The sequence below is a fragment of the Siphateles boraxobius genome, unplaced genomic scaffold, assembly GCF_051911475.1.
Source record: "Siphateles boraxobius isolate OS27281-9 unplaced genomic scaffold, OSU_SipBor_1 25, whole genome shotgun sequence".
Classification (NCBI taxonomy): domain Eukaryota; kingdom Metazoa; phylum Chordata; class Actinopteri; order Cypriniformes; family Leuciscidae; genus Siphateles; species Siphateles boraxobius.
The window spans coordinates 6,666,731-6,691,951 of NW_027508866.1; the positions used below are offsets into that span (position 1 = coordinate 6,666,731).

Consider the following 25,221-nt stretch of genomic DNA (forward strand, 5'->3'; position numbering starts at 1 on the left):
GAAGAAGAGGGGTGTGGTGAGGAGGCAAGGATGTTCTAAAATGGACTCACGTTACATACTTAACAAAATGTATCTATCCAAAATGTATGTAGTGTATGTGACAGATGGGCTGTACTGAACATTCTAGCTGTAATGAATTTACTGTATCACACTTGATCACATGTTTCTGGGTGAACAGTACGTGAGAAGGTGTGAGAGGCGGGATGGAAATGTATTCATGTTTCATTTTGTTCTGCAGTTATTCATCACACATGACAAAGACGCATACATATAAACAAACATACAGCTCAAAGCCAACGTTATGTCATCATTTTCAAAAAAAAACATATGGTTTACCCGAACATATGATTTTATTATGGTTCACATTTTAAATGAACTAAAAATAACATGCTTACAGGTGAATATAAGAGTATCATGATACATTTTAAATAAGTACTTTTGTTATTGTGATCTATATAACGCTTTTTGCTGTGTCTACTGAGTGAAAGCTGAAAAAGCACCTCTAAAATTCTGTTCAGTCTCAAAGTGCATATCAACACTGATCTTTTGGCTGGCAAACTACAGTTAATTCATTTCACGGCCTAAATTGTTGATGAAATTGTGGAAGTATTTGCCAGAAAAGATGTGGTTATAATGAGGCTGAATGACAGGCATGATTGCAAGAATGACAAGACAATTTGGTCTTCAAAAATCAGTGGTTCTTAACTGTGATGATGGTATGGGAGAAAAAAACAAATAAAATGCAACTACTCTTAAAAGTGCACATCATTTGGTAAAACCAAAATTTTAAAAGGAAAAAAAAACACTTCCAATTTCTTTTGTGGTTGATGTCTAAATCTGTATGAAAATCAGGTTTCTGAAACAAAACCACTTGAGAACCATTGAACTAGACATTTTGCTTTCAGACAGCACACGTGCCTTCATTTTACCTAAAATTACAACCTTGGCATTTCTTGACACCTATAGTCATATCATTTCTGTATTGCTAGTACTCTAAATGAAATAATACTGATTCCTACAACAACAAAAAAAGATAATATCAAATACACAATCATAAGTTCAGACATGCATATAGATTTGTTCAGTGGTAATAAAACAAAACTTTTAAAAATCTAAATGTTCATCTTGGGGTTCAAATGATATTCTTGCACTGAATAAATTCTGCAATCATTTCAATTTCACTTTAAGCAAATCTGAGGGTCAGTTGCGGTACAACACACAATGACATTGAGAAATCAGGCTATTCAATCAAAAAGATTATGATAATAATCATTTTGTGCTAAATTATTTAAAAGCTTTATCTATTAAATAAAATAAACCCTTTTCAATGGCATCTTATCTGAATGTCATTACATTCATAACATGCTGAAACACAAATTCAGCTTGTCTTTGGTGCTAAATTATTCCTTCTGGAATGTTCCTGAGCATCAGAGAGGCACAATAAGTGTGTTGCAGGGATGACGTATTTGTGTAAGCCAAAACCCAGATATGACATTTTAGCACTTCCGGTTCCATCGTTCCCAAGTCAGTAGGGGTTTTTAATGGGTTTTTGGTTAAATGCCAGAAATAAGGTCTGTAGTGAACAAAAGCACATGACATTTTCATGTGTGATTCTACAACACAAAATACATCAGTAATGCACTGGACAGGTAAACTAATTACTCACATAGCCTTGTGTCTATAATTGCCCTCTTGCAAACTATTATAACTGAAAAGTTCAGGGAAAATGTTTTTATACAAAGACTGAAAGAGTTTGCGGAAGTTTTGTGATGGCGATGTTAAAGTCATGTAACTGTATGCAGTTCGTTTATAGCATACGTTTAGCTTTTCAAATTTCATAAAAGTTGTTTAGATAGTGAACAACTATCTAGTCGATAGTCACATCTTATTTTCTGCAATAATCAAAAAGCCAATGGAATACAAATCCTATTGTGTTTTTGTCAAGGGAACTGGGAGGATGCTAACTTCTGGGCTGGCCTACAAAAATATGTCATTACTGCAGCCCTCTATAGGTCAGTACAAAAAACACTTATAATAAACAGTCTGTTTATGTCATTCTACAAGTCTTGTAGCTAAATATATAGCTATACTCATCCGATATTGACAAATGCAAGGCACTTGGTAAGAGAACGAATAATATAAATTGCATAGCGATATAGAGGTCAATTAACACAAAAACATTTGAAATAACATTTCTAAATTCATGTTCAGTACTGTTGGATATAAAACAGAACTGAACAATACCCTGATGTTTGTTAGAGTCTGTATGGCACACCAGGAACACTTTGACTTCGGTGTCTCATTTTTAACAAGCACGACCAGTTATTTCTTTGAGGTAATCCATGTCAAAGCTTCGTTATGAGTTGGCACGTTTGTGAAGTGTGAAGACCAGTGAGGGAATTTTCTACGTCTCACCCCTGAAGTGAACAATACGGGGTGAAAAATTCAAGAGTTGGTACCTTTGAAGTCCAAAAGGTGCCTATGTAAACTCAGGACAGGAAGCAGTGAGTAAAGCACCAGATTTTCCAAACTAGGTCTTGGATGACTGCAAATGCACAGTCGACGCTCTCTTCACGATCAGTCCTGATAAAAGACAATCATAAAAGTGTAACCTCTTCTGAAAGGAAGGCATGGAAAATGTACCCATTACCCGGATCCTTTCAGCTGAATTGTGAAGGTCACTTTGGGCTTGTTTTATGTCGTTACAGATGAGCCCTGCTCACACCAGGAAGTGTGTATATCCCTCCGCTCCAGTGACGATAACATCCATCCAGATTCTCATGGCTTCTGGGGAAGGAGCCACCATGTAATAAACCCGGTCATGCGTCTTCACACTAAACGTCAGGGAGGTGTTTGGGCTCTGATGGAAAATAAGAGTGTGGATGGAACAAGATTAAAGGGAGGAAAAAATTATCAATTGTAACAAAGAGCACCATTTTTGCAGCTCACCTTGTGTGCATTCTTTAGGTGGTCGTAATACACTTCCTCGATGGCTTGGAAGTAGATAACACCCTTCATTTTGGTCTCATGTTTATCTGGAGAAAAATAAAACCATCTATGTTTTTTTGGAGAGAGCATGCAGTTCAACCTATTTTTAATTGTATTATTTTACAGTTTAATAATACAATTTAACGAAGGTTAAGCTAAACAAGTAAAACTGTCAAATAAAAGTGGTGGGTAACAGATATTTGTATGATAAATCTGCCATGATTTGCAGGTTTAGTGCTGAACGTAGCCATTGTCTCCTGTGATGTCTTTAAAGGGCACAGCTCAGTGTTGCCCCCTTGTGGTGTAATCTAGTTTCATGGCAAATTTATTTTGCAAGGTCATCTTTAGATAATAGTTTTAGTTTAAGTTTACATTTCACTGTCATCCATGGAAAAAATTAAAACATGGAATTCAAGAAATATTCTGGATCCAATATCTATGGCCTGTTCATAATTACCACTGAAGAATGGTTAAAAAGAAAAACTGAATTTCTACCGTTCAGAACTTTTGCCTGCAAGATCTCTATTAGAAATGCATTACTGTAAGCACATTTTAAAACAAATATAAAATGAGTTACAAATAAACATTTAATATTCTATGATAATTCATAGCAGGCCACAGACACTGTTGATAAAGCTTAAACTCCAACTAAAAAGTCGGTGTAATTACCAGCATAATATGACAACGTCCTTCGATTACGGTCAAAGACGAACCAGCGCTTCTTCCATGTTTTGATTTTTCCACCCATTTTGACCAAGAACCCCCTGCAGGTCTTCTCGGTGATGGCTAGGTGAAAACAAGCTTCAGGATGGTGACCCGCTGCTTCGATGTGACCCCTCAGGTCAAATTCATCCTTTCTCACTGGGAGATAACGCGTCAAAGGACGAGACTAGAGACACAAATGGCAAAAATTAAACAAGGTCTTAAAATTGTGTGAGTGTGTCTGCACACACTCTTCTCAGATTTGATCAGAGGCAGAGATACACTCATTTATCAGCCACCCATATATATATATATATATATAGGTTGATTATCATCAAATTAAAACCATCCGCAATAAGCTTTTAATGTATGATTAATATTGTGTTACTGGTTTTATTATATTGCTTTTGTTTTTTTTAAGCTTCTGCTTTACTGAGTTTTTTATTTGTATCTCTTGTAAACCATTTTTGAGTACCCTGAAAAGCACACAATAAATAAAATGTATAATAATAATAATAATTATTATTATTATTATTATTATAAAGGTACATTTATTGCATTGTATTGGAACTACAGCATTTTATAATCATAATATAATCAATAAATATGGAAGACATAAATTTTAGGACAAAAATAACCCCATTACAAATTATGATGCAAAATACACAGAAAATGTACAGAAAATAAACATTTCTGGATGATAAATTCTAAAATCACCTGACAGTGATGACATGGCAAAAAGTTAATTTTGGATTCTGGCTTCAAATAGATTGAGGCTTTTATGATGCATCATCTATAATAAGAAGCGATCAAAAATTGGTAAAAACAAAACAAAAGAAGAAGTAGGTTTTAAGGTGTAGAAGTACAAATATTACTAATGAAAATTGTTATATTAGAATATTTATTTGTATGTATTCTTATTTATCCATTGTGTGTGCTTATAATAGATTATTTTCTAAATCAGTGCATCCATAATCAGTTTTGAATTGCATCAAATGCTGTAAGATTAATCTTCCTCTTTTCTATGTCCACTTGTCTCTCTCCCTGAGGCCTCATCCACACTACTGCGTTTAGTTTAGAAACGGAGAATTAAAACGAATACGATCTCAGTCCACACCAGCGTTTTAGCTGCGTATTAGAATTGATCTCCGTCCACATTAAAATGACTGAAAACGAGGATCACATGACCATTCACCTACACTGGGTGTGCGCGTGCCGGTGTAAACAGGAAACAGATTGACTGTTCCTCAGATTTCGCTGAGGTTGATAAGTGCCGATCTGGACATTCGAAAGTTTTCACACCATTCCTCAGGAACCACAACTTCATTGATAAAATGATCCCACCATGCGCAGGTTCTTTCCGGCTTAACCCAAAACCGACGCTCCATGTAAGGTCGATACCGCTGCTTCACATGGAGTCACAGATCGCTGGAATAATAGCTTGCCTCCGGCGCATGTCGGCAGTTATAGTATTGTAAAATGCAGAATTTACTTTCACTAACGTAACTGGTAGTCCAGGCTGTTGTTGTATGTTTTCTTCCGTTGTATGACACCCAATCAGAGAGCCGAGCGTGAGCCTCTGCGTCATCATTTCTAAAGTCCGTTTTGACCCGTCTTCACTAAAACGCCCTCCGGAGATTCAAAACGCGAAACGGGGTTGGCAGCGTTTCTACACTTCTCCGTTTTAGGTCTTCGTTTTTGCCGTTTAAGTCTGGACAGGAAGTAGCCTGGGAAAACCCAGACAAACTTCCGGCAAATTTAGATTTGCTCTGCAAGTTAGTCTGGCGAAGACCCCATACAAGCTCATTTCCAATCTTTCCAAATCGAGGCACCAATCACAAACGTTCAGGCGGCCTTTACAAGATGACGATCGATCTGATTGGTTTTAGGTCTATCCAAATTGCGCCCAGAGGCATTTGAGCGACGTCCGTTGGTGACGCCCCTTTGGAAGTGAGCTGTGAATGAACCTTCCCCAGAACCTAACTCAGTTACGACTGAGAAGGGTCTGGTTTTAACCAGGCTAGACGGGAGGGGCAAACGTAGCAAAAGGTCTCCGTTTCTAAACTAAAACGTAGTAGTGTGGATGGGGCCTGAGATTCACCTCTCTCTCCACAAGTTTCTGTCGGCGGTTTGTCTCTTCCTGCAGTCTCCTTTCCAAGTCCTCCCTCCTCCTCCTCTCATCTTCAAGAGCCCGTCTGCGCGACTCCATCTCCCGCTCCTGCAGAGGAGAAAGAAAACACACATTCTGATTTCATGAATCCGTATATTGGAATTTTTTTGATAAGCATGCAGAAGCAGAGAAAAGAAAGTTAAAAAAGAGAGCGATGTACCCTGTTCTCCAGCAGTCTGTTCTTCTCAGCTTGAGCTTCTCTTAGCATGCACTCCATCTCCTCTATCTTCGCCATGTTAGCTGTGCTGGTGCTGTACAGACCACACACACACACACTTTTTGTTAGGCATGGTGTTTTAAACTGATGATTTTCAGGTCTTAAGATTTTTCTAGTAAAAATCTAGTATAAAAATAATGTATTGTCCAATAAAATCAGAGGTGTAAACCCTTAACCTCATTTGGCAATGCGTTCCAGAGCATCTTAAGGTTCAGCTACTTGGAACGACCTTGGAATGCAATAAAAATTCCTCAGACAGGATCTGTGTATATCTGGGCTACTTAAAGGCAGACTTCTGTCTATACAGCATCCTTATAAACAGTAATAAATGCATTTAAACTCACAGATCACAAAATACAGATACACACACTTCTTACTTGACACAATGTTAATGCCAACAATATAATGATAGAGTTACTTTTCAACGTGGCATTTAAAGTGTATCAAGCGATTTTGCAAAACGCTGTTGAAAATTTAAATCAACACCCAAACAAACAATTTTGTGAATATTTGCTAGATGCCTGTGTGTGTCTGTGTGTCTGTGTGTCTGTGTGTGTAAAAAAATATTGTGTTTGTTATTTTAGGGAGGAGCAATGAAGGCAGGGTTCCAGCAAGTATCTGTAACATCTAAATGCTAAAAAACTGGATGCAAAAAAATAAGATTTGAATGGTCAGAAAAGACTTATCCTGATCTTCATCAAACTTTTGGTCTCACCTTGAGATGTTGTCCGGTGAACAGGCGGAAATGCTGGTCTCCAGGCTCTCTGTACTGTCCACGCTCATTGTGTCAAAGTTGTGTCCGTTATCCAGGTAATGGAATGGATCCAGGAAGACGTTTGTCTCAGACACCGTTCTATTGGACATCTCACTCATTCTCTGCCTCTCGTCATTCAGATACATTTGACCTGCTGCAAGACCAAAGGAGAAAATAATTTTTAAAAAATTTATTATAATAATAATTTAAAAGAAAAATGTATTTCCCTCGAGATTTACACATTTATATTATACATTTATCAGGGCTAGGATACATGGAAATTATATTATATATAATATATTCATATTATACAATTAAATGTCAAATGCTTAGAAATGTCAAAAAGAAACAGCACAAAACTTCACAATTAGAGGGATTATTGATGTTAATATCATTAATATGTTTCTTCATAGTCCTATACAAGTTTACATTTACGTATATTTAAACTAATAAATTTATATTTACCACTTCACCCTTTTTTTAACATGAGCTTCTGTGTTGCAAAATAAGGTGAATATTTTTAACATTTAATAACAATACATTTAATATATATTTCCTTTTATTAAACTGATTGAAAACATTTCAAGGATAAATGTCATATTCTCAGGACAAATATTAATAATAATAATAATAATAATACAAATATTAATAATAATAATAATACATATGTATATATATATATATACAATTATATATATTATTTTTTAATATGCTTAAAACTTGTAAAATTGTAGACCTGTAGAAATGTCAGTGTCATGAGATGAATCAGTGTGTTACCCTTGAGCAGGCGGCGAGTGTCCAGATCCCGGGAGGTGACAGACAGGGTGCGGGGGAGTACACTACCACAGCTAGAGCTTTGAGACAGTGGCATATGAGGCTACAGAATTAAGAATACAGAGCAAAAGAGAATATTTAAACTTCCCTTCCATATAAAACCATCAACACTGAAATTTTAAACGTAAATTGCTCTTTTAAGATTGTATAAAATACTTTTCCGATGTGCCGTATCTGTTGTCTGACCTTGGGAGACAGACTGCGATTAAGGGCAGAGTTTAAGGTTCCAGAGCTCTGCCTCTCTCTTTTATGGGACATCCCACTGTCACTCAGCAGAACTCCGCCCTCTTTACTGCAATTACTCCGCCTCCTCTCCTCCAGAGAGCGAAAGTGCTGGAATATTCAAACAGAAAGATAAAATAGTCTTCCAATATTGATAAAAACGTTTGGCATTCCTGAGCTTAGTTTCTTCTTTACTCGTAGACTTGGTTTGCAATACCTCCTTCATGGACACAGGGTTAAGAGGAAATGCCTGACCACCTGTTAGCTCAGAGTACTTCCTCTCTAGAGATGAAAGGTTTTCCCGTTCCTGAAGAGGAATTATGAATTATGAAATATGTATGAATATCCTTGGATTAGATAGCAAAATATTAAACCAAGTGTAATATATTGACTAAAGATAGATAGCACAAGTGCAATTTTCAAGAAATCATTTCAAGTTTCAAATGATAAACTACACATGTATAGGTCAAAAAGCAATCTGGTCATTTTGTAGTTAGTGGAACATGTCTATAATGAGATCTTAATGGGAAGTGACTTTATACATTATGAATTAAAGGTCAAATAGCTAAAAATAAATAAATAGAGAAGTTAGGTCTGTGAAACATCATCTTATATTATCTTTTTTGCAGTTACAACTTGGTTTGATATCGTATTCAATCTTTTTGGAATTGAATAGGCAAATGCTTAAGAGTTTATGATTTATGATTTAATTTCTTAAACAACCATGTAGAAAGACAAAAATTAATGCACCTCTTGATGGAAATAACATCACAACATTTATTTCCATCAAGAAGTGCCTCGGTTTTTGGTCAAGATCTTGTATTGACAATGTTATTCTGCTCATATACAAGCACTCTGTATCCAGCACATCCCAAAGACTTTCAATGAAGTTAAGGTCAGGAATCAGAAGATCCACTTCATGTGTGAAAATGATTCTTCATGCTCCCGGCCCTCCCAACCATTCTTTCACAATTTGAGCCAAATGCATCTTGACATTGTCATCCTGGAATATGGCTGTGACATGTTTTCCTACATGGTTGTGTTAAGAAATGAAAAGCTACACACTCCATTAATTAGTGTTAGAAGAACTGTTGCCAAACATATGCTAGAAACATAATAATCACTGTATATAAATATATCATACATTTATGTGTATACATATATATATATATACATACACACACTCACCCTTTGCAGCATATAAATGAGGTTGCTCTTCTCTTTCAAGAAGCTCTCTTTTTCCCGCTGTGCCTGCTGGGTAATCTGGGTTGACTGCTTCTTCAGGGTAAGTAGCCTCTCCTATAATGCAAACGGTTTTTGTGTACAGAGGGAAAAATATGATTATAAAAAGCTCTTTGTCCACACACAAACACTCCAAGGTTAAAATCATCTACACACACCTTGCGAGTGACAACAGATCTCTGATATTCTGCAATCTCTCTGAGGAGTTGCTGCGTCTGCGTCTCCTTCTCTTCATCTTGACGGCTCTCTTTTTCCAGCTCCTGAAACTCCAAATCTTCAAAACGCTTTGTTTCCGCTTCTAAAGCTTCAGTGTCCTACCAAAAAAAGCCAACAACACTTAGCATGTTTTTACATGGTGTGAGTCCAAACTAAACTAACTGAACATTCAGCAATAATTCACAGGATTGTTCTAAACAGAAAAGTGACTAAAAGGTCAGAGTCTCAGGAAATTTGGGTATGTTAAAACACAGAGAAGAAAGGCCTACCAACAAGAAAAAAAGGTATTTCCAGAGCTGTTGCAGAGAGGAAAAAACACAACAGGAAGTGTTTGTGAGAGACGGATTAGCTGGCCGCACAGGTGAGAGCAGGCACGAGGGAGACCACGGTAACTGACTGACCCTGGATAGCTGAATCTGCAGCTGCTCCTTCAGTGCTTCAGGACAGGTGTCCAACTGGGTCTTCTGCTCTGAAATCAGCTCAGCTAGCCTCTCTACTTTAACTCTCTCAGCCTCCAACCAGGCTTTGTCCTATAGCAGTGCGACGCGTATGGATGACATACACATACAGATCACACAGTGGTGAGATGGACACAAATATGATGGACAGAGAAATAGAGAAATTGCAAGGTTGGGTTAGAGCAAGGAAGAGGTAAACTGGAAAAAAGTGTAAGTAGATGTGACATTGGTGGGTGTAATTCACTAATAATGGAGTAGATGTTTTCTTAAATTTAAACTTTAAGTGCCAACATATTCATTTCAGTGTAAAAACGTTCACACTACGTAAGGTAGATAAATGAGACCCTCTTTTTGCCTTTTTGGAGACTTCATTCTGAAGTTTTGGTATACTATTTTCAATCTTTTCAAGCTATACATGTACATTGTCACCTGATGGTTACCTGAGTATGATTTCTTTGAGCATTTTTCTCCATGTTCCCCATTTTTTCATTGAGCTGCTCCAGCATTTCTTTATCGCTCTGTAGCTGAGTGACCTCTGCCTCCTGCTCACCATCTAAAAGAGCTCTCTCCACCTCCATCTAAGAAGAGATCAAGACACTGTTTATTGACTTTATTTCCTCAAGAACAGTGTTCTTACTGTTTACCCCCTAAAAAGACTAAACGTTAGTCGACCAAAATGTTAGTCGGATAGTCGCAGAAAAAAAACTCCACAGGAAGTGGCGATGTCACGCAGTCGCGTGAGGGACGCAGCGTTAATGGCGGGTCCTTATAGTAATTACAGTATGTCGGGCGGGAAATCCAAACGTTCGCTTAACATCCATCAACCTCATATATGGCTTATCATTTCAAACATTAGTAGTAGCAACTTTAAATGGCCATGTTAACCTAGATAAATGTGTGTTATTATTAGACACATATTAAACATATTTATCGCCGGCGGTACCCTTCAGGTTTATAGGGTTAATAAACAATTAAAATGTCTCCTTGCTATTTTTTCTGACACATTCATAATCATTACTTTTGCTGATGCTTTGCAGTAAGCTTTATGTGTGCGCTTGAAATGAACGGCGCATTTGAAATGGCTTAAATGAACGACTACTATTTGACTAGAAACATCTTCAGTTGGGGACAGCCTTACTGTTAACTAAAACTAGTTAAGTAGTAATTGTTATTGAAATAAAGCTAAAATAAATGAAAAATTACCTTAAACTTCAGATTTAAATTAGAAACGTTGCCATGGCAACTTTTTTGAAATAAGTTTAAAATACTAGTTGCAATCTCTAATTACTAATTTGCAACTTATTGAAATAAGTACTAAAATTACTTAATTGAACTGTATTGAAAAATAAAAAACTAATTAAAATGACAATAGTATAATTTACTAAAACTAAGAAACTAATAAAAGTTAGTTTATTCAAAATATGAATAAATACTATATTACATAAAAATATAACTAAAATAACACTGTTGCAGAATAAACAAATTCATTAGATCCAGAGATCAGTCTGCAAGAGACATTTACAGTAATGCTTTTGGCAAATGCTTTTATTCGAAACGGCTTGCAATTTCTGGGAATCGAGTCCATGAGCTATGAGTTACTAACGCCACCCTCTACTGTTTGAGCTACAGGAATGCTTATCATACATGTTACCTCACTTTAAAACACAAAGCTTTTCCTTTAAGCACACACACCTCTCTGATAGACTCGTCCATCTGTGTGTCTAGATCTCGGATCTTCTGTTCAAGTTCCTCGATGTTGTTAAACACCTGAATCCTCTCCTCTTCTATACGTGTCACTTCCTGCCTCAGCTGCCTGTCTTCAGATACCTGCTTAAAAAAAAATAAAACACAAAAACATTAGAGATCAGGTATAATTTAAAAGACAATGCACTTTATAAGATGAATGGTTTCAGTCCTGGATGATGATTGGGCAATTCAGTGTTTGTTCAGAACTCCTGCATTGTTTATTGTTTCTTGACTGATGTAACAAACACAACCACAGTTACATGAAGATCTGAGTAAAAACAAATACAGACATTCAGACCTGACATGGGATTGAACTCTGAAATGAATATCCAGCTCCTCATGACAGCTCTTTACGGATAGTTAACTAGGCTGTTTCTGAGGCCACAAGGTTTTTCAGAGACATTGCAGAGGAATGTAGCTCAGCAACAGATGCAAGACTACAGAGCCGCCTATGTCTGATAATGGCATCTGATCTCCATGCATTTGACATTTACCAGAAATATCCAGCAGTGTTTAAATGCAAACTGTGATCAGCAACTTCTTGATGTTATTTCCATCAAGAGGTGCATTCATTTTCCTACATGTTTTTTTTAAGAAATGAAAAGCTACACACTCCATCAATTAGGGTCAGAAGAACTGTTGCCAAAGATATAACATGCTAGAAACAATCATAAACTCTTAAGCATTGGTCTATTCAAATCCTTAAAATGCTTTTAGGATTTGAATATATATGAGATTCATAGAAGATATATATATATATATGAATATGGAATATTGTAATCGAATGTAATCATTTAATTCGATACAAAAAACAAGTGGTATCTGCAAAAAAGACAATGCAAGATGATGTTTCTCAGACCTAACTTGACTTTTTTTTGTGTGCTATTTTTTGCAATGACCTTTAATCCACCGGTGTCAGGGTGATTATTATTTTTTTAGGACATGTATGAAGTCTAAATATTGCTTGAGAGAAAAGGAGAAATGTGGGAGAAATTACATGCAGATCTGCATTCTTTCCTTGCATTTCTGTGTTTCTTTCCAACAATTACGGTCACATGTGTCTTGAGCACATTGAGCACACACACACACACACACACAGAGCAAATCCACACGGGAATAGAGTCATTTCCTGTTCCTCTCCTCTTGCAGGAGAGGCAATAACTGCCCTTCTCTCCTGAGAAACTCTATTAAACTCAAACACACCATTATGTCATTATAGGTATCCAATGGAAAAACACTTATCCCACAAAGTCCCCATCTTGAGCTGGAATTTGCACCTTAGGTGCTTAAAATGCAGACGGAATCTGTTTTAAAACTGTGTGAGGTCAGCGTTTTAAAACGTCAAAGTTCACTTCGTAGTGCATGTTTTGAAACAGACATCAACAAAGAGTGTCAGGTATAAAGACTCCACAGCATTCCCAAAATGTTCTGCATACTTAAGATCCAAGAGGACTTCATACTTTCCACTGCATCATTAGTTCAATCTGGGAAAATTGAATACAGAGTTGTAGGCTGCTTTATATTTGAACACACTGGCGATGATACAGTAAGAATAAACATCACTGTGGCAAGAAATTATTTGTAGACTAAATTAATAGAAGAGTGAATATCATGAAGAAATTAATGGTCATTTTCAACCTCAAATCAAAAGCTACTGTAAAAAAATCATTTCTAGTAAGTTTTTTAAAACCTGAATTTAAAAGCTGAATTATAAAAAACAATGATATATAACTACGATTTAAATAATATATCGATTTCTTTCACATTACACTGATGAGAATTAGATTAATTTGTTACATAATGAGAATTTAGTAACAAAGAGATAATTAATTACTTAATTATTTTACCTAATTATCCCAGAATTAAATAAAGAAAAAATAAGCAAGTTACATTAATATTTTTACTGTACAGGGTAGTCAAATCTTGCTTTTTTATTTACATTTTAAATATTTATGTATTTTTAAAATTAATTTAACAGATTAAATTTGGTACATCACATACAACATACATACATACAACAATATTAAATAAATATAATTAAAAACACTTTAAATTAATAAATAAATGTATATCATTAATTTATTTCCCATTACAGTAATGAGAATTTAAGAATTTAGTAATGGGCATAATACACTTAATTATCCTAAAAAATAATACCACAACACCAGCAAAAAAAACAATGGCCCTACAAATAAGATTTTTTCTTAATAATTTGGGTTGACCCAGACATGCTCTTGGATAAGTTGTGTGAAATTCAGAAAGTGATATTCACTGTTTGACATCAGTAATGGTACATGTTTTTTTCTGTATTCAGGTACATACTGTGCAGTGTCTCACCTTGCTGCGGAGATGTGGAGAGGGGGCTGAGCTTCGTAGGCTAGTGGTGGGTGACTGTGGCCTGGTCTCCCGGTGTCCGCTGAGTCTGCGCTGTCTCTGAGTCAGTATCTCTGTCCGACCCTTACCCAGATACCCACTATCCAGAGACACTGCTGCAGAGTCTGAGAACACAGATTCATCATCAGACACCTGCAGCTTCTCCAGCTCTCGGTTGATCTTCTGCAGGTCCGACACAGCTGAGACACCCGAATCAGTCTCCATCTGGCACAGATCAGACCGGCCCAGCTCAGAGCACAGGGACAGGATGGTCTCAAGACGCTGGCGCTCCTTGAGCAGAACGAAAAATTAAACAGTCTTAGGCTTCATTGATGATATGGATTTTTTTTATGTGAAACTAGTAATGGACAGTGTTTTGGGGGTTTAAAAATCTTAAAAACATTACGATGCTAAATTAATATTAATGTAAATTAATAAAATTAATGTCATATTTAAAATTCTGTTTTAAAAAAAAGCCTTTTCTACTAGTGGTCTCAGAATTGTGGATCATGCACTACCTGATACATTATATTATAAACCAAACTGACTGAGCTCAATAGTCTGAAGTTAAAGTGCCCCTATTATGTTGTTTTAAAGATTCCTAATTTAGTTTTAGAGGTCTCGTACAATAGGTTTACATGGATCTAGGGTCGAATACACTTCGATTTTCTCATAATATAAATTGCACATCACCTCATTTCTCAAAGAGTCTGAATCTGAAAACAGTCCGTTTGAATATTGTGTCTCTCTAATCCCCTACTCTGCTCTCATTGATCAGACGGCCCAGTCTGTTGTGATTGGTGAAACCAAACTCTTCCAGGCCTCAGCTACAACTACATTATTTGAGGGAGGGTCAAAGTAGATGTTGTTCGACGGCAGCCGATGAAGAACATACTGGCTGGCATTATCCAAACTTGTTACAAACCTACGCAGGTATGTTACGGAAGTGAGACAACTCTTTTCAGCAGTTTAGAATCTATTCTTTTTTTAGGAGACAATAACTTTATTGGTTGTGCACTTTGTTCTTTAAACCTTTTACATTTACAAACAGCTTATATTCAAAAAACAGAATAGGGGCACTTTAATCTTTGAAATACTAGATTATGCATAAAATGCGCTGTTTAGATTTGTATCATTGATGCCATCTTAGCAGTGTGTTGTGGGATTTGGCCCTGTGGAACGGAACTAATTTAGTTGCACAGACAAACAAACACACACACACACACACACATTCACTCCACACACCCCTGTGATCAGATGGTTTGACAACAATTGCAGTGCTTTAGCTCAGTTATCATGTGACCTAGAGGCAACATTTCAAGTTCTCATAAAGGTCTAAGTGAAAAGCAAAAACTAATTTAACATGTGTTTACCAGCTGGTTCATACACACTCAAGGTTTTGATTTAGCTGCGAATGTGATTTCATTAAGTCTATAGCACATAAAAAGAGTGTGAAAAATCCAGTGAATAGCACTTATAATACACAGATCAAAGTCCTCTTGACACTTTCATGTCTAACCATTCTCTCAAAGGATGCAAACTGAAGCCAAAAAGCTGGATTCAAGGCTGAGAATTATAGGGAATTAAAGCTCAAACAATATTTCACAATATTAACAAAATAAACTCCCTTACTTTTTGATTTCTGTGAATTTATTCTGATATACTTTAAAATGATTAGCGTATTTTTTTAGAGCAATAAGAGTAAGCTACAAAGTGTGCCGGATGCAAAAGTAAACTCAACATAAGGCACCTAACAAGTTTGCACCTCTCCCATGTTAGTTATGCTAGGATGTTAGGTTGCTAATCAAATATATTATATTATATTTTAACTAATATAATATATTAATTATAATATAATAAAATATCACATTATAACAAGCATAATTTCTATATTTTTTATATAAAATATAAAAAAATTATATAACATGAAGGGTAATTAAAAGGCATTAATGATATACTATATTATAAAAATAAAAAATAATATTAAAAGCCAAATAATAGAACAAAGTTTTAAATATAATAAAATTACTAATAATAAATCCAATAATAATAAAAACAATAATATTATCATGTGATATGTGATTTAACAGAGAATTCTGAAACCTGGTTGAGACTCCCTGTTGTGTTTGTTTTGGATGAGTGCAGGTCTTCTTACCAGTCTTTCCACTTCCTGTTCTCGAAGTCTCTCATCTCTTTGTCTCTGATGATAATCTCTGAGCTCTTCTTTTCCACTGAGAGAACTGATACTGCCCCTTCTCGACCCCATGCCAGGCCCCAGGCCTCCTTTACCAAATGACAACCGCCTTTCTCCTACTCCTAGATCCAAACATGGAGCAGATCCCACAGAGCAAAGGCTGGCCCTGCGAGAACTGCTGGTCACGTTGGCTGTCACAGTCACATCTGGTGGTTTCTCCGAGGATGGAAGGCTGCGGCGTGGTTTGGTGGTACGCCGGGGTGGCAAAGAAAGCATTGGGGGGTCTCCTCGATACAGCCTGGGCAGAGAGCGACTATGTCCCCCCAGGCCATTCAGAGAGCCGGTGGAGTATTTCCTTTGGCGGAGCAATGGTTCAACAGTGGACTCCCCATCTCGTGTTAGCAGTCTGCGCCCCAAGCGAGGGCTGGAGGGCATGCTGGCTGCACCACTTGGACCTCGGCGGGATGAAGGAAGAGCATCAGTCATGTAGGAGGAAGAAGAGCCGTTCCACATAGAAAGGAGTGAGCTGGCGGTGTTGGGATTTCGTCCTTCTAAAGGATGGCAAATCAACAGGTTGTCTTGCCATTGTTGCCGGCCACGGGTTTGGCTAGGGACTGGACTTATGGGGCGCTCTGATTGGTGGGGTGATGGTGGCATGCTCAGGCTGCTGGAGGGTGTGTAAGGGGAGGGAACTCGAATAGAAAGGGGTGGACGGTCCTGTAGATAGGAAGAAGCTGAGTGGGGACTGGGAGGGGGGGACAAAGTGAGGTAACCGCGGTCTGAAGTAGCCTTTAAGCTGGCCTCCAGAGCGGACTTCCTGCGCTGCAAGCTCTCCATCAAGTCCTGAAGCTCTGCCTTGGAGCGTGTGCCACGGACACAGGACCCAACCAATGTGCCGCCATTGGAATGAAACTTTGTTGTGTCTGGTGAAAAAAAAAAAGGTAATTTATGCCTGTGCACCAAGTGTGCTGCACAAGTCCTGAAAAGTGAAGCTAAAATGTTTTGATCGCCCTAAGATGGCTGGACCAAGTATAGGTCATAAACCCCGCCCTCTTCATGTAATCTAATGGAACGTGAGACAAACTAAACAATCAAACTACACTTTAAATAAATGTTTTGCAAAGATGGCTTCTGTCATTTTAGGTAGTTTTTAATCACGCTGATGTAAGTTCAAGTGTTTGGTTTTTTTTTTTAATAAGTTTGGTTTTAGTTAGTTAGTTAGTTGATGCTATAAAAACAGGAGGGTCACATCATGATTGCCAGCTGAGATTTATAGCTTCTCTGAGCGAAGTAGTCACTGATTTTCGGGAGGAGATTGGAACTTTAACTTTAATTTCTACATTTTTATAACTGTTTATTTCCCACCGACATGAGCTGTTCTGCAGTAAACTGTACAAACAGATTCTGCAGGAGTGTGGGCGAGCCTTGATACCACTTCACGCTCACTATTGTGCAGACTCGTATCCTGAATCAGCCCAAGATATCAGCGTCATATTGGCACATTGGCGGCTTCACTTTTCTACAATGGAGGAGATTGAAGGTGCGTCGTCCATCTTTTTTAACAGTCTATGCTGTGCAAATTCAAGCATGGTACCTACTGAAAGATCGAGCCAGATTTTAATCGTTAATTCAAACTTAATTTATCATTGACCTCTCAAATCTCTTAAAACTCTCTAACTGTATTGTTCATGGCGGTGGTTCTGTAACCAATGAGGTTTGAGAGCTCACTTTCTGCAGATAAAGACTTAGCTTTTTTTAAAGGATCAGAGTGAAATTTATCGTATGGCTTTAGAAGACTCTCAGACACAAAGGAAATTTTGATTCCTCATGATATGACCCCTTTAAGGTTTAATATACACAAAGTCTTTAAAAAAAGCCAAATGAAACATCTGGAGGCATGCAAATTTTAATGGAGACTGAAATTACATCAGGGAAAAAAAGGGCAGTTATGCATTTAACTGGAACCATCAAGAGGTGTAACATGACAAACCCTTGATGCGATCTTGTTCTAATACAAAAGCTCAATGTTTGGAAAGGTTGTCATAGACACGAGCACAAACAAGTTCGCAAAATCTGACTAAATAAACAGAGTAATCAGACATGTGTTTTGGCTAATTTTTAGGTTTTGCTGAAGTTCAAGGGGAACATGTGCTCAGCTGACTCCAGCTTTCTCATACAAATCTCAGCCCACACAAATATGGATGGCTTGGGTTTTAGGGGGGAATGCATTGCCTAAAAATGGAAGAACCACAGCCAGAATGGGTTTGTACTTTCTGGCACTGGAGCAGAGGAAAGGGACCGGGTTGGATCTCCTCCGCAACCGGAGTGTGATTTGTGGGAGCAGTGGTGGTCTTCGTCGGGGAACACACAACATACGTGTGGACCACCTGTACTCCAGAATGTTTATCTCCGTTTTAGGTTATAAATCATTTTAGCTAAGTGGTTGACCTGGAGCCATATGGATGGGATTTCACGTTGTCATTTACTTACAAGGTAACAGGTCATTTGTACAGCTGCAGCTACATAGTGGTAAGATGAGTGTTTGTATAAACTCAAGGTCTCTCAGCCAACACAAAGCCCACAGAGTAAGAGAGAGAAAGAGAAAAGGAGAGAAGAAAAGCAGAGGTGGCGCTTTCCAAGAATACATTACATTTTGGGTCCTATAACCTTTTTTTTTTGTAAGATCCATTAGATAAACCATTATGTAACATAAAATGAAGCCTGCATAAAATGTAGCATTTTTTAAATATATAATATGACTGTATTTCCCCTAAATAATTATTTTGGACTGTCCTACATCCAAAGTCTTGATCTTCTTAACTGTATACAACTAAAATGATGCCATGTCAAAATCACTTGTTGAATCATTCAATTTATTTTTTTAATGACTATTTTTAATATACACCATTTCAATATTATTACCGAAAATATTCCTTAACTCACTTATCAGGCTCATAAAGTTATTTTAGAATCTGATCAAACAAATACAACAAGCATCCTTTAATGTATGGGAAATATACATTAATAAATATTATGTCCTGAATTAGCTTAGCTGCTTCTGAACTAATTTAAGTGAAATTTTAAACTTTGTTACTCATTACAAATTTTTTTTAAATATAATAAAATATATATTTAGTGTTTATTGCTAGAATTACAAATGTACACAAATCTGGGTTTTAAACTATTTAGACATATCCCAAACCTCATTTAAAATGAATAGAAAATAAAAAGATCTATAATATTTAGTTTGAACTTTGAAGTCGGCTATCAATATTTTTTTGAAGTTTAAGCAACTCCTTTTACTGACATTTAGTTTAGAACTATTAAACGCTTAAGGCCTATTTTGTATCCTATTCGTGGAAAATTACAAGTAATGTTTAAAAGTGATTAGAAAAAAGTAAACAACATTGATTGAGACTGATGAGCATATTTACATGTTTAACAAACAAGCAAACAAACACAAAATAGCGCAGAAGAGCAGAACAGATGGCACTGAATTGCACTCTTCCTGTATATAAAACAGTCTACGGCATGATAATGGAGGGGACCAATTAGGCTGCAAGCAAGTGACTCCATTTATGAAAAGACAGCAGATTCGATCCAAGCTGAAGGGCGGATTGGGGGGTTGGGTCGGGGGGGTTGGGTGGAAGAAGTCGTCACTCACCCGTGCTGAGGGACAGTGCGGGTCCTGCAGTCTTTTCTGGCAGCATGTTCTTCATGTGATTTGCCTCTTCTGGGTGGTTGAAACAGAAAAAAAGATTTACCCAGACAAAGAGTACACCCTGAGGAGAAACCACACCACACACACACACACACACACACAGTCATTTTAACATAAAAATATTGTGCTTGAGTCCAAGGCACTGGTGAGGAAATTAAGCTGTAATAAATCATTGCCTCAGACGTACAAGCCCAAAAGAATGATACACATTCACAGTAATTTTAAAAGTTATGTTGACCAAATAAAGTTACATAAAATGACAAAGAGCTATGGTATTTTGAAGACAAAACTCTTTCCCCTCTTCATGTCTTGATATGAATTCAGCTCAAAAAGACAGAAAGAGAAAGAGAGACACGGTCTCTCGATTAAGTGAAAAAACAGATCCAGAAATATCTCAAATTTCAGATCCAGTTTGAAGTTTCTTCAAAAGCAAAGTCTTTCAGAAGACTTAAATCCACAAGACTGATTTTCCCCTTAAGTCTGGGGCACATCCTCTCTCTCCCCTTTTTTTCCCTTTCCCCCTCTCTTTACTGATTTTATCTCCAGAAGTGAGCTTAAACTGACAAAATATCCTGGTGGCGATGTCCTCAATTGGAAAAATTATTCATAAATAAAGCAATAAAGATTTTAAATACTTATAAAAAATGCAAATTAGGTGTAGGGTTTGTATCTAGTAATTATAATTAGCCCTACATAAAAACAAAAAGTGTGAAAAGTAAGAAAAATCCACAGATTTGGGAGTGTTTTGGGAAATGTCTGACTGAACAAACAAACACTAGTTATGGTTCCATGCAAAGTTGTGAATTTAACTTAGGTGCAAAATTGAAATATCACATAAAACATTTGCAAATAAAGCAGTGCTTTCATGCCACGTGTTCCCGAGTACAAAATCGTCACTTCCTGGGAAATTGGTGCAAAATATCAGTAAAAGTTTTCATACATCAGTGCGCAGACGAAACGCAATAAAAACTTTCGGATGCCTGGTGTTTGGGAACGCAAGCATGGGAGTAGTAGGTATTTATAGCAAATCATTCTCATAACAGACTTTGGCTCAGTCATTTCAGAATGATCAATCTAACATTTGAGATGTTGTGCGATGAAATTGGTCTGCTGGTTAGTCCAGTTATCCAATCACATCCACTGTTGAGGATTTTTTTTTTGCGCATCAAGGGATTTATTTGGAATGTGTTTTCATCAGTTTATGCACCTCTTCTTATTATATAAAGAAAATGTATATGCCTCAATTGGGGGCATACCTTTTTTTGTGTATTTTTAGAATTTATGCAATTCATAGCATTTACATTCAGCGCATTTTAATGCAATACCCCAAAATGCACATAAAAAAAGGAGGATGGAATATAGCTCTCTCCAATAAACCAGGGGCGTTTCCTCCGAAGATCTATGATTGGCCTATTATGCTGTTATCCCGTCTCTCATTTTTGTGCACATTACGCATTCGCAAATCGCTCTGAATGAATAAATGATGCGCAAATGTGAAAGATAGCACACGTATGTCTGTTAATTAACATCTGATAGACGTCTTCAAGATGTCAGTTTTACATACATTCTAAATCATAAACATCTTAAAGTCATTTTCTAAACGTCTATTTGACATCTGACAGGAAACGTCCTAAAGACGTATTGCAGATGAGCAAAAACACAAAAAAAATTATGCCTTAGATGTAAACACGCATATCAAAGAAACGTCCCCGTGATGTATGGGTGCGATCAGATAATTTCAAAAGTAAGTAGACAACTCAGACACTTAATATCGCTACTTTATTATGTCACATCCAAACTTGAAATTACTTAAAAAAGTGCTTTGTGAGGGTTTTTTGTGAGCAATCAGTTGGGTGAAATTATAGGTACATCTCTATGTCTGTGACTATCATGACGTTTTTATCGCTGATGATCCTAAATTAAGTAGACTATAAAAAAGAACAGCTGAAAATTCATTAAATAAAATATCCATGAAATACAAAAAATGTATGCGTTCTTATATTTATTATTTTGGAACGGATGTAAAAATTTGGTGTGGATTTATACTTCTTTTTAATAAATAGAACAATAATAACATTGTTGCTTTAAAAATCAAAATAGAGTTGTTTTGTAAAGTGCCCCTATTATAGCCTGTCAAGCCAGACCCATATCTAGATGTTAGGTCTGGGAACTCACCATTGGCATGCCTCAATCCGAGGGGCGGGATAAACGGTTGTCTTTCAAATTCCCTCTGCACGCAATAGGACAGCGCTACAACCAACCAGAGCAACGAACGGTTGAGGCTGAGTGAGTCCCATGTGTTTTCCCACCAGCGGAGCTAGTTGATTATAGTTGACTATATTAAACTTTTGACGTATCCGGTCGGCAAAACTCCGAACACATCTTCCTTTTTTTAAGAATGCCTTAAGTGCCATTCTTTGTTCTTTTCTCAAAGAAAAGCTTAACTCCAAGTCCTCCAGAGTCGCGGCCAAAGCTGATTCGAAAGACCGCTGTTCGCCAGCAGCAGAGGTCATCTTCTTTGTTTTCAAGTAGCAGGGAATTCAAGCGGAGCCGTCACATCTCTGCCGTCATTATGTTAAGTCCGCCCACCAACTCTATACACGATGTGATTGGCCTGACTAGAGTTTGTTTTTTCCAGCTCGAAAGCCAAAGGATAGTTGCTAGACAAAATAAAATGTTGCTGCCGCTAGGGTGCGTATAGATTTCTAGGCTACCCCGATTATGCTATTTTAAAGGTTCCTACTTGTTTTAGAGCTCTCCTACAATAGATTTACATCCATCAAAGGTCAAAAAAACACTTCAATTTTCTCATAATATACATTGCACATCACCTCATTTCTCAAAGAGTGTGAAAACGATCTGTTCTAAGATTCAGTCTCTCTAAACCCCTCCTTTCCGTGAGCCTACTCTGCTCTGATTGGTCAGACGGCCAAGACTGTTATGATTGGTCTACCACTTACAAATTTGTTACAATGTTACATAGGTGCCATGCACTTTGATCTCTAAAACTTTGCAGACCTTTTACATTCATAAACAGAAATCTATTTACACACTGCATAAAAGGTCATCTTCAAAAAAGCATAATAGGGGCACTTTAACCTGAAAAATGTGTAAACATTAGTGTAAATGGAACATGAATTTTTATTTAAATAAAAAACTTTAATATACAGTGAGGACTTTGCTTCCTCATTTCAGAACACCACTGCAAGCTTCTGCCACATGTATAATAGCCTAATCAATGCGCAAAATACATGCTGTAAGCCCACAGGCTTTTCCTGAAACACACTGCATGAACATTCAAACTCCCATCAGACTCTCCTGAGAAGCCCACTCCTGCAGTCTGTGGCTGGCTATGAGGAGTCTGCGCAGGAAGTGGGGGATCGTTTTACGCTGTCAGCGACACAATCCTTCACCATGAGTTCACCATCGCAAGCCACCTGAGAAAGCTTTGGCTTTTCTCAACAAAGGGCTAAATTGATTGTCTTATCCAGACATTCTTCATCTTGCCCCATTTGTCAATAATTATGTGAACTGTGACGTTGCATGGCAGTTGTTTCATTGTTATTGAAACAATGCAGTCACTTGGAGCGAGGTGATGAGGTACTTCAGATGCAGTGTAATGATAAGTGGTTATAGCTCAAATCTGTTGCAATGTCTCTCTCACACGCTCTCCATTACCGACTGACACTAACTCTCAAACAAACCCTCCCTTCCCTTCCCTCCAAGCCTAAAGCACATCATTTGATCAGCATAGTCTTGGACTGAAGGAGCGTACAATTACATACTATATGTCTCCATAATGGTATCATGCGTAGAGTAATCACTGCTCTCTAAAGTTTAACAGCTTGCTTTAGTTTATGATCTTGGGAACATACTGCAAAAACCTGAATTTCACTAAACTCTGGGATTTCCAGATACGGGTCTGCCCTGTACAAACCACATTCATTCTGTGTGATGGTTTGCAGCACTTGTCAGCCTTTCAGCACAAAGACCCAAATCAAAGTGATGACAGGACAGGGAAAAAAAGTGCCATGCTTGAAGATTTAATTAATTTTAGAGCTATCTGCAGAGGTCTATAAACTGTGTGTGTGTGTGTGTGTGTGTGTGTGTGTGTGTGTGTGTGTGTGTGTGTGTGTGTTTAAAAGAATGTGGATGCACATGAAACAGAAAAACACATTTGAACAAGTTAGGAGAGTACTAAATCTGAGGCAGCCTATTGCACTCACCGCTAATCGCTTTAATATACAGGGATTAAGTGAGTTAAATATCAACGATCTGCTCGCTTGCGCCGCAAAGCAAACAACCACACACGCGACTCTGTTTAAACGCCATTCACTGGCGTCACGTCGTGTTTGTCAGTCTAAAGTTCTACAAACATGCCTTTAACCTACTTTACTGCAGAACAAAACCAGCACACGACGGCTCAGAGCTTCTCTGTCAATCCCTACCCGACTTTGGTCCACAAAATGTATTTCCTAACAATAACTCTTTTGAAACTATGCAAAACGCCTAACTTAATCGTATCAACGCAGTTACGCTCTTCACTAAGCTCCAGGTGATTTTTCTTGAGCTCTGTTTGCAGTTGAAGGATTAAAACTAACCTTTATTTAGTGTCCCATTGACGAAGCATCAGGAGGAGAATGATGCGCGGTCGGTCCTCTCTGTGCCCGACCAGTTTAGCATGACAAAAGAGGACAGACGCGATGCTGAGTGAGTGAGTGAGTGAGTGCGGCGGCAAGACCTTGGCCGTGTGTACGGACACGCCTCCTCTCGGCGGGGACGCGCTTCAATGGAACTCTGGCTTTTTGGTTGATCGAGAACGCGCTCTAATGGAACTCTTTGGCTGATCAGACAGTGAGTCACAGTCACACACATTACAAATTGACGTAGTTCATGGGATACTTCACTTGCATTTAACGTTTCTGACTCACAGAAGTTGTCTGATCTAAGTTCTACAAGTTTGATCATGCCGATTTAACTCATATCCTCTGTTGTAGTCTAACTCAATTTTCTGTTTGCTTACTGTAATGTATGGGTCGACATAGGCCTATAAGGTCTGGTAACAATTACCATACCAATCAGTTCACAGCGAGCTATACATTTGCTAGCCAACAAAAACAAAATCACTTGATTCTTCAACCATCATTTTTTTTTTCATTGAACGTGCCCTGTAATTTAGGTCCTACAGATGGTTTCATAAACACACATACACATATAGCCTATAGGCGCACACACAAACACACACACACACACACACACACACACACACACACACACACACACACACACACACACACACACACACACACAAACACGCACACGCACACGCGCACACACACACACACGCACGCACGCACGCACGCACGCACGCACACACACACACA

At 37.6% G+C, this 25,221-nt stretch overlaps 1 protein-coding gene across 14 annotated transcripts; it reads right to left on the reverse strand.

Annotated features, from left to right (window-relative positions):
* Positions 1-331: 331 nt before the first annotated feature.
* Positions 332-24,693, reverse strand: phldb2a (pleckstrin homology-like domain, family B, member 2a). 14 transcript variants are annotated; one of them, XM_077242207.1, is made up of 18 exons: positions 24,439-24,579; positions 19,781-19,849; positions 16,078-17,039; positions 13,887-14,213; positions 11,496-11,630; positions 10,244-10,381; positions 9,747-9,875; positions 9,288-9,443; positions 9,076-9,186; positions 8,105-8,194; positions 7,822-7,998; positions 7,609-7,708; positions 6,793-6,985; positions 6,021-6,111; positions 5,792-5,908; positions 3,658-3,877; positions 2,950-3,035; positions 332-2,860 (listed from the first exon to the last, which is right to left on the reverse strand). In XM_077242207.1, the coding sequence occupies exons 2-18, from the start codon at positions 19,833-19,835 to the stop codon at positions 2,720-2,722; spliced, it is 3,228 nt and encodes a 1,075-aa protein (XP_077098322.1). In that variant the 5' UTR covers positions 19,836-19,849; positions 24,439-24,579; the 3' UTR covers positions 332-2,719. The 14 variants fall into 14 exon arrangements, with proteins under 14 accessions (XP_077098322.1, XP_077098320.1, XP_077098324.1 ...); XM_077242205.1 differs by having other exon boundaries at positions 11,496-11,633; XM_077242209.1 differs by having other exon boundaries at positions 7,852-7,998; positions 19,781-19,898; positions 24,439-24,578.
* Positions 24,694-25,221: the final 528 nt, after the last annotated feature.